We start from the raw sequence: 10,482 nt of genomic DNA, 5'->3' as shown, positions 1-10,482 counted from the left end.
CTCAGAAAAAAAATGTTTACACACAATCAAAGGATAATAAATAATTGTAATGCTAAAAGATCAGTTGTTAGATTTTAAGAATGGCAAATTGAACGTTTTTTATGTCAATTTATGTTGGTGCGAGGATGACACATTTAGTTTGCAAGCATGACAATTTACTGGCAAAAACTAAACTGGGGCGAATTTACCATGCTTCCCAACTAAACTTGCCATCTTCGGCAAATATAAATTGTCATAAAAAAGTTTGATTTGCTATGATTTTTCCTTTTTTGCAAGCGTCACATTTGTAGTTGAGTCTTAAAATAAAAAACCACCACGAAAGAACATTGTTGTAACACCACAATTTTTTCCAAAATTTTGAAACGTTAATTAATTAAGAAATAGGTAATGTATAGCGTGAGTTGCTTTGATTTACGGCCCCGGACGCTGGCCGCCGAGCGGTGAACGAGGCGAGCACATACGCCAACGTACCGGGACGCAAGAAACGGTCGCGCGCTTCCGCCAGCTCAGTCCACACTGCGCCCAGCGGTGGGTGCGTGCATCTCAAGCCCCACTAGTTCACAGCTTGGTCTACTCTAGAAAAACACCGGTTCACAGCTGAGTGCGTCCGTCGCGACCACGCTCCCCTTTACGTGGTCGTCGTGATTAATCGCCCACGCCCAGGTCAAAAGCACATGCACCGTTTGCGTCAACTTCCCACCGCGCCCGCACCGCAGAAGCCACCGCGAAACCCACGAGCCTCCCGTTTCCCAGCTGCCTCCTCGCCCAGTATTTAACCTCCCGGCCGTTCCTCCGTCTCTCCCGTGCCATCCCAAGCACACGCAACACGCATCCCCCATAGCCGGAACGAGCTCCGCTTCTCCTTGTTCCCGCGGCGGCGGAACACATCGAGATGGCCAAGTACGTGGAGATGCTGGACATGGGCGTGCGCATCGCCGCCAGGTTCCACTCCCACTGCCCGCAGACGGCGCGCATGTACTACAAGCCGCCGCAGTCCGCCTCCACGTCGGGCGCCGCCGAGGCCGCCACGACGGATCGGACGAAGGCGGCCGGCTTTGACGGCGGCGAGGACGTGGCTGCTGGCTTCCGGCCCTTCGCCGCCTCGGGAGCTCTCGGCGCCGGCGTCCAGCCGCGGTTCGGCTTCGACACCGCGCAGGTCGTCATCTACGAGGTCGTATGAGGCTGGGAACAACGAGGGCGGGCTCTTCTGGGAAGAGATCTCTTGGATGAGGATAGTTTTGCGACCGAGGAATTGGTCGATTATAACACCATTCTTTAATTAGTTTGTGTACATGCCGGAAGAATTGATCAAAGAAAGAGTTTTTTGTTCTTGCTTGCATTTGTGCATATATACTGGGACGACAATGATGAATCTCGTCCTGTTTTTTCCTTCAGAGGAATCACCAAAATGTCCGTTAAACAAACAAGATTTTAGTGAGTACGAGGTCGAAGGGCACGATGTCCAACCTAATTGTCGCCGCCCATCGGCGATCGACGATCGCCGCCGCCACCATAGCACCCCCGGAAAAAGACGCGAGCAGCCTCCACACCCAGATCTGAAAGAGTTTCATTCGAGACCAGACTGCTTTGTGAATCTCATCTAGTTGATCCTCAATACTGTCACCACTGATTCACCACCATTCGAAAGTCTGTTCAAACAAGGGCAAAGGAAACGCTAATTTGGTAGAATTACAAAGTTTGGACGAAACTACTACACATCAAGCCAAAAATCGATGAAGTGGGAATATGATGTTTGATCATCCCTCTGATTCCTCACCAAAAGAAGAAAAAACTCCGACATGTACTTAGTCCTACGGCCGGCGGATTACTCAACGTACGTCACCAAGACTTATTAATTATATGGAGCCGCTCGGCTTAGTTATCTTAAGCAGCCATTGGATTCCCAAATCACGTGGAATCGTGAAGAAAAGTCCTAGCTACTCGTCAGTTAAACTAGACAAAAGCTGGTTTCAGCGTATGTTCACTAGTTTCTGGCGTGGATTGATCAATCATGCGGCTGGCGAATAATTAGTACGTAACACGTTTCAGAACTTAATCATGGACCGCTCCAACTAATCTTCTGATGGCGCTAATGATCAGCCGTAACGTGATTCACAAATCGCGTGGAATATTTAAGAAAGTCAAAGTTATTGAAAAGCCAACGAAATCGTCCTCTGTACTGTAGATCTGGCCTTGAGGGTAATGAAAGTGTCTTGAGCTAATTACAGAGTAGTACTTCAAAACGATCTTATATCTCTTTATAAAGGATGCTTAGTACTTCCTCAGTTTTAAAATAAATGTCTTAATTTTAGTATAATTTTATACTAAAATTAGTAAAAAGTTAAGACATTTATTTTGGGACAGAGGGAATACATCATACCCCGTATTGCGAGCTGCAGGGACGGATTCAAGGGGGGGCGAGACCCCCCCGACGATCGCATTGTCCCTCGTGAGCGATCAGCTATTCCGTAATATTTCTGCTTACGTACACGTACGTAACCTGCTTCGCCCCCCCCCCCTATCCCCTTCGGCCTTCGTAATTAACGTGAACCCTCGTGCGTCAGCCCATGTACGGGTATAGCCCATTAGTTATGAAGCACAAAAATGCCAAGCAGGCCATCGTGGGAAAAAAAAGGCCCTGTTCGTTTCCAAACCGCTGCCCGCTGCTGCGATCGAGACTCATACGATACCCGCTGGCCGCTCAGATCAGATCTCTCCATCGCGCCGCCATCGAGAAACGAAGATGGGAAGCGGACGCCGGGACATGCAGGCGCCGCTGCGCCGGATCCACGGAAAAGTTGCCGGCCGCCCGGACACACGGCGGTAGACAAAGGAAAAAAGGTAATTTGTTTTCACATCAGATTAGTTTGTGCCTTTAAAAACTATATATAGAAGTATAATCATACACAAACTATAGGCATTAATCAACAATTATACCATTCTCAGTTATCTATTTGTGTTTGTGTAGACATGAAGATGAAGAGAGATGAATCGATTCGTTATTTTTTCAAACCAGTTGGTTCAAGTTCTCAGCCATCAGAAAATGACGCTACTGTGCAATCTAGTGAAGCGAACAAGCCCAATCTAGTGAAGCGAACAAGCATGTTAATTCTATTAAGAACTTATTAGTGAAAAGCGGGTTAACCTAAAGAAAAAAAAAATCTCTTGTGCATCTTCGCCCCCCCCCCCCCCCCCCCCCCCCCATGGTCAAATCATGGCTCCGTCCCTGGCCAGCTGTGCAACTTCATGCATGCCATCTTGCAGTTGGATACATACAACTTACAAGCGGGCCAGCTGGGTTCCAATTCCATGTATGTGCAGTTGAGGTGTGCTAATTAACTAGCAATCCGATCACAAACTTGAGCCTGATGCACATGGGGAAGGAGAATGCAGAAGCAGCAGGTCAGTGGCAGCACAAGCACCTTGGGTCGTCTCGCTACCACCGTGCATGCATGCACGTCTAGGCCTGTGATTCAGACTGAAGGTACGCTCTGCGCGTACGCGTCGTTCGCACCGATACGGCCGAGGATTCCGTCCTCTACTCCAATTCGATTTGGTGATGCGATGCAATATTAATTGCGGCCGTTCCCTAGCTAGCAAGCCATATAATATAGCAAACCAAGGCCGTCAACTCAAACAAACACGCGCGTGACCGATGCGATGTCGCCACCGAAACGCCAGCGAAGTACCAACATATTTGCGTCGACGCCAACAACGTTAGAGATCACGACGACGCTCCCGACTGACATCTTGCTCGAGATTATGGCGCGCACCGACCTTCTCACGGTTGTACGGGGCGCCGCCGTCTGCAAGCACCTCCGCAGTGATATCCTATGCCCGTCCTTCATCCGCCGCGTCATCCAACAAGCGGCTCCAAGCATCCTCGCCCTTCTCTGCACCTACGCCACGAGACCACTAACACTGGTGTACTCGGCTATGCCCACCGCCGCGTCTTTCTTCCACAACCATCTCTCGCCATACATGTTGCGCAATGCTGACAAGGACGTCCTTGGTCCATACTATCCCGTGGCATCACGCGGTGGCCTGGCTGTCCTCAACATGAACACATGGCCCAAGTCCAAGGGCTTTTTAGACCTATGCGTGTACGACCCCATGATGGACCACTGCACCTTCCTCTCAAAACCTCCTCCTGATGAAGCTGATAGTAGCATTTGCAATGAGCACAAGTACGTTCTGCTCACCGCGGCAGATGGCATCGACTGCTCCTTCATGCTGCTCTCCATCGTTTTCAATAGATCAAGCATGAAAGTATGCACTGCCACATCCTCCTCTCCTACCTGGGGGCCTATCACTTGTGTGACACACCATGACTTCACATGGTGGTTGATAAATAGCTACAAGGACCCCGCAGTCCTCCGCGGAGGCGTCATCCACTGGCTAAGATACACCGGTGACCAAATCGTCACCTACAACGTGCGCACAGGGATGCCGGGACTTGTGAAACTCCCACCCACAAAACACAATGCAAGGCGGTCCCATTTGGCAACCTCCCCGAATGGGAACATGCTCAAACTGTTGGATGTAGATGGGTTCAAGATATCAGTCTGGCTACGACTCCCTACAGGCGCAGAAGGTGGTGGCAGTGGTTGGGCACTGCAAACAGTGATGGACATAGAGGAGAAGCTACTATTTCTGTACCCAAATATCCATGTTGGGGTTGACCCTGATGCACTAGTGGAGTTTAAGGGCTCCGGGAAGAGGAGTGGCGACATGGTCCTGCTGGAGGCACGATGTGAAGAAGGCCTCGTAGTTATTGATTTGAAGAGAAGGGAGATGAATACTCAAAATCAGAGATCCACTTTGTTGGAGGTTGACCTACTATCTCGCCTACAAAACATGAAACTGTTCTCGTAGCAAGGTAGCGAAGTAAGTAGGGTATGACGCAAATGAATTCTACCATCTTGGCTGTAATATTTTTTTTTGTACTTCATAATTCATGCCATGGCTTTTTATTTTTTTCTCAATTAATATATAGCATGAATATAACCACTTCTTCTGTAGAAAAAAAAAGTAAATTGATACAACATGAACAGTACATGTGAACCTGTTTTTGTGAAAAAAAATGTCCATATGACTTAAAATAATTGTGCATGGGTGATCAGTACTTGTCGGTGCTCAGACTTACTAGTGCCCTACCAAAAGTAAAGGGAAACATTGTGCTCATAAATCAGAGGGAAGAATGAGTGCTCATAAATCTAACAATTCGCCAAGTCGCTGGAGGTAAAATCAGGCCAAGTTGTTCAAGTAGTACTGCGCCATTATAATTTCCTCATCGTTCGCCCATTATAATCTGTTCTAATCAAGTTGCCATGAGTAATATTGAATCTCAGTTTCAGTAGCTGGCAGTTTCTGCTACTACTAGCAATATAATTGTTTGTTCTGTTATTGAAGATGTCACTTGAGAATCATACTACTAACCTTTTCAGAGAGCAGTCTAGCTGATAGACCTAGCTTTTAGCATTGTGCTAAGTCCAACTCTAACCAATCCCCTATCTAGCTATAAGGAAGGATAAATTCGGTTTTCCTCCTCTATGCCGCACCTAGCCGAAGTTATAAAGCATATAAGTGAGGATAAAGTTTACTCCTAAGCCTATCCAGCCCCTAAATTTACTCCTCCTGGAGGCGGCCGAGTAAAATCTGTGGCCTCTCCCTCCGAACGTGCCATCCCCACTCCGCGGCCACCCGATTCCTCCGCCGCCCCCTGATGACCACCGGCAGCCTTGCCCCCCCCCCCCCCCCCCGGCGCGACATCGCCGGTGACCTTGCCGCCCCCACTAGCTACGTTCCTGGCCACCGCCCCGTGCAGCGTCCCATCCCTCCTCGTCGGCATGGTAGTCGGAGTCATCGTGGGTGGCGTTCGACAGCAAACGCGGCCTCTCCTTGAGGGGCTCGGACGGTGATGTGTCCCACAAGTTGGCGCCTATGTTGTAGTCGGAGACGACCTCTCTGCCTCATATTGGAGGTGGTCTTAGTCTATTATTTTTCCGAAGTCTCATAGAAGCTACTTATTTCGGTGGGAGTTTCTACAATGTTTATTATGGTAATTGTGGACGACCCCAGAGCAGCTTGTTTTGATTGCGTCTACCTGCTTGTTAGTGTTATTTTCAAGATTTCACATTGGGTAGTTTATTGGTCTTGTTTGCATAGAGAAAGAAGGCACTGACGAACCTGTGCAGCGGCTCAACGGTTGAGCGAACTGCATCTGATTTCTTCAGTGGAGTAGAGGGTGGAAACTGACAGTTCAGCGTATCGACACGAGTGAAAACCTCTTATGACCCATTCAGTGCTAGAATACATATTTGGCATTTTTTTGCGGTAATGGCATTTGCAACACCTAAAAGCCAGTGTTTGAATGGTATAGGTTTTTTCTGAGCGGTGGATGGTCTAGGTATTTGTCCGTAGAATCCTTCGAATCGTGATATTGGGTAGAGCCCGCGGGCACTACCGCAGCCACTCCTGAATTCTTTGCCTCCGGCTCAGCGAAATTGCTCCCCATCCCCCCCCCCCCCAATGGGTGCCACGTCGGCTCATCGGTGCTGGAGTCCGTCGCGCTGCTGCCAATACCCACCGCGACGCCACCGTCGTTGTGTCGCCCTCGCACCGCTGCGGACCATTGCTGACCATCCTCGTTGATCCCCATTGTCCGCTACCCATCACCACTGCCACCGCGCCGTAGCCTCAGTCAGTCGTGCCGCTGTCGGAGAGAGGGAGAAATGAAAAAAAGATTATTGGGAGATAATTATTGAGGAACTGAGAAGTCACCTGACCCGCAAACCTCCCGTGAACTATTGGAACATCCCCAATAACCACTTATTGGGGATGGTTTTTTGAGATCTCTTGGATATGTTCTTAGATGCACTCTTGAAAGTGTGCATCGCCAAATTGGGTGAACAGTGCTCCACCCATTCAACACATTTCAAAACTTATGACGGTTCACTCATACTCATTTGATGAAGCTTAACGATCATGCGTAACTTGATTCCTAGACCACCCATTAGTTATTATCGTGTAGGGTCTTATGGAGTGCATATCACTTTCGCAGGAGAGTCCCGTGGCCACAACTTGCGTATCAATGAGCGGGGCACCCTTTTTGGTTTGTGAATGTATGATTGGCTTTGATTGTGCCATTCGACGCATTATCGACGAGAGTGAGCTTGGCACCGAGTGTTCCATAGTTTGAGAGTGGGCTTCTCCCCAAAATTGACAATATGCGAACGTTCGAGCCATAGGAGACATATCATTAGTACATACCGTGAACATTGTTCGAGTCGTCAACACATGCACAAACTAATTGTCAATGTTTGGAAAATGGGATTGGGCAAACTAACAAGATAGTGAGAACTAGAGAAAATGTACCGATGAATGAAAACTCTCTCTCTCTCTCTCTCTCTCACACACACACACAGAGCTAGCTGACACTTGTCATGTTGCCTCTCTTGTTGGTCGCACAAGGACTAGTCGCATGCCGATGCAATCGCAAATATGGACCATTGACCCTTTCATATCTTGCATCGATTGTAAAGTGAACGCATGCATGCAGGACTATAGTGAAACTACCCTGGACATGTGGCGACAACGTCGAACAAGTGTAGCGGAAAAGAAACATGATTGACCTAAACAGTAAATGGTTCCTTTGTCTTTTGATGATGGTTTATGCCTGCTGGATTTTAGCTTCCTGCCTATGGCCCCGACCTTGGGAGATTGGAGATTGGGGCTTGACTTTCACGTGATTAGGGGGTGATCCGTGGCGAAGCTAATCATTTGGTGATGATGCATACACATGGCTGCCTAATCGCTATCAAGGGGAAACATTTCGTTGGGGGTGAGGGGTCTCACCCCCACTCGCCCCTCTTGGATCCGTCCCTGCCCTTGAAGAATCCCATAATTAGCTAGGTAACAAACTATCTTGTTTCTTTTTTTGACAATAATATGACTTTATTCATCAAAGGACCGGAAGATCGTTTACAATCATGGATGAAATAAAGTCGGGGATGGAATCATCCCAAAACGACGAAGACCTAGTATTAAAGGCAGACTTGGCTAAACAACCACTTCATTTGCCTCTCTAAAGCAACACTGAAGATCAACATTACCAACACTGCTAACAAGTTTTTGTCACAAACAAAGGTTTTACCTCACGTTTCAAAAGAAGTTCAAGACATCTTTGAATCAGCTATCTAGATTTATTGACGTACGCCGTTTTCTTTAAGACCGTGGTATACAAATCAATTGTCTTCTTCCGATAAATCGCAAAACCAATTGTCTATCTTCAGATATAAACGCAAAAGAATTGTCCTCCGATAATTATCAGTCAGATACGCCTTCTCGTTTTATTTACGTAGAGACGTGAATACGTATTCAGTTCATAACATGTGCTGTATCATCTTCCTTCTCCCCCACTCCGCATCGTCAGTCCCCTGATCCCCTCTGTTTCTGCTGACCCACCAAAACCCTAATGGCTACCCGCCTCCTCCACCTGCGCCGCCTCCTCCCGGCCGCGCGCCCGTCCTGCGCCGCCGCGTTCTCCACCGCCGTCACCCCGACCCCGCGGGTCTCAGGCCTCGTGGACGAGATCTGCGGCCTCAACCTCATCGAGGCTTCCTCCCTCGCCGATGCCCTGCGCGGCCGCCTCGGCGTCGACCAGCTCCCTCCCCTAGCCATCCTCATGGGCGGCGCAGCCCCGCTGGCCGGAGACGGCGCCGGGGCCGCCGAGGAGGCGAAGCCCAAGGAGGAAAAAATGGCGTTCGACGTGAAGCTGGAGGGGTTCGACGCCGCGGCGAAGCTTAAGATTATCAAGGAGCTGAGGGCGATCACGAGTTTGGGCCTGAAGGAGGCCAAGGAGCTCGTGGAGAAGGCGCCGGCCGTGCTCAAGGCCGGGGTGCCCAAGGAGGAAGCGGAGAGCATCGCCGAGAAGATGCGGGCACTGGGCGCCAAGATTGTTCTCGAGTGAGAGGATGAGATCTCTGTATGCCTTTGCTTCTTGATTTCTTCCTGTTTATTGTACGAAGGAATTAGAGAAATTTTGGAACTAACGAGTCAATAATTGACGAGACTGACTCTAGATATCCTCTCGTTGATAGTGGAAATGCCAGTTGAGCTTTTGAAAGCATGGTTATAGAATTACTGATAGAGCTTTTGAGCTTTGTCTTATGACTGTTTGTTTGAGTGTGAGCAAGAGAGAATGCTTTTCTTAGAACAGAGCAATTAGTTTAAGACTGGATTTCTATCTTATCATTACCAGTAGTGATTTGTTTTTTTCACATGGTATCTAGGTAATGCATCTTTCATGTATCTGTGTTCTGCTGTTGCTAGGTAGTAGGATGTCGTGAAGTTTGCAGTAACAGGAAGTGAGATTTTAGCGAGGTCTTATTATGTCCGTCAGTGCTTGTTACTAATTCGAACTAGACCAAAAGCTTTGATCTAGGTGGGAGTAATTAGTTGAAATAGTAATGTGCACTTCTATATGTTTTGCGCTTCTGCAGTATATGGATACATATGAAATGTTTGAGCTGCTGAGATGTCCAAGGTACATTTAACTGCAAGCTATTTATGTTGTGGTTGAAATGAGACCTTGCTGAAGTACACTTACCGAGGGTGTTGTTGGAGATAACCGCACATGGTATGACTATGTGGAAATGGCTGTGCTTATTAGTTGATTATGTTTGTGAAAATTCTGCCCGGTATCCTTTTAGATTTTTTAATTTCTAACAATTATACTCAGATGGCCTATGTTAATTGGTTTGTGGGGTCAAGGAGAAGTTCCGAAACTATCCCTATTAGTTGAGCGTTCTGTCAGCTATTTATATAGAGATGCCATGAGTTTTCTGAAGTATACTCATGCTTAGCATAGACACTGGAAACATAGAACCACTTCTTTGTATGCTTTGGGTTACTGTAACACCTGTTAGCTTAGCCTTCTCATTCACAGTGACACATAGATTTGTGAAACTGGTCTGTGACACAAGATGCTTGATTGTTGTTAGGGCCTGGGTGCCTGACGATTTCTTGTTTTACTTCATTCAGTCACTGACATGTGAAACTACATAGTTGTATTGGTTAGTGCACATACGAGAATTTGAAAACACTCTGAACGATGGCGAATATATGTAGCTGCATTTTTCAAGAAGTAAAAATGGTGACTCATGCTCTTTCAACCTCAAATGTATTTTCAATATCCTCCACGCACGGTGCAATTGAAGTTTAAAGATGAAGGATCAATATATATTTTTCCATCTTTCGGTGAAAACCAACACTTGAATTTTTTTGGCATGAGGAATACTAGTAATTTTGTCAGGTCTATAAGATTTAGGTGCTTCTATTGTGATTTGTAACGAGGGGACAAAACCAATCTTTGTTTTAACAGTACAAATTTCTCAGTTTTGTAAATCCCTGACTTCACAATGTTGAAGCATAACCATACAAAGCAGATAAGCGCCTGCTGCTATGCCCTTGATGGGCATG

At 47.4% G+C, this 10,482-nt stretch overlaps 2 protein-coding genes across 2 annotated transcripts; both read left to right on the top strand.

Annotated features, from left to right (window-relative positions):
• The first annotated feature begins 791 nt into the window (after window positions 1-791).
• On the top strand, window positions 792-1,372 carry LOC109773367 (uncharacterized). The gene has a single exon (XM_020332058.3). It carries the CDS (start codon window positions 893-895, stop codon window positions 1,178-1,180), a length of 288 nt encoding a protein of 95 aa, XP_020187647.1. The 5' UTR covers window positions 792-892; the 3' UTR covers window positions 1,181-1,372.
• A 7,029-nt stretch (window positions 1,373-8,401) lies between these two features.
• Window positions 8,402-9,290, top strand: LOC109773362 (uncharacterized). The gene has a single exon (XM_020332053.4). The coding sequence runs from the start codon at window positions 8,477-8,479 to the stop codon at window positions 8,969-8,971; it is 495 nt and encodes a 164-aa protein (XP_020187642.1). The 5' UTR covers window positions 8,402-8,476; the 3' UTR covers window positions 8,972-9,290.
• Window positions 9,291-10,482: the final 1,192 nt, after the last annotated feature.

This window comes from Aegilops tauschii, chromosome 4 (assembly GCF_002575655.3).
Source record: "Aegilops tauschii subsp. strangulata cultivar AL8/78 chromosome 4, Aet v6.0, whole genome shotgun sequence".
NCBI lineage: Eukaryota > Viridiplantae > Streptophyta > Magnoliopsida > Poales > Poaceae > Aegilops > Aegilops tauschii.
Note: the sequence above shows the minus strand (reverse complement) of the source record. Positions and strands in the feature narration are given on the sequence as shown.

Excerpts from the sequence above, each read along its gene's own strand:
- LOC109773362 (XM_020332053.4), top strand. The coding sequence starts at position 8,477 with ATGGCTACCCGCCTCCTCCACCTGCGCCGCCTCCTCCCGGCCGCGCGC.
- LOC109773367 (XM_020332058.3), top strand. The coding sequence starts at position 893 with ATGGCCAAGTACGTGGAGATGCTGGACATGGGCGTGCGCATCGCCGCC.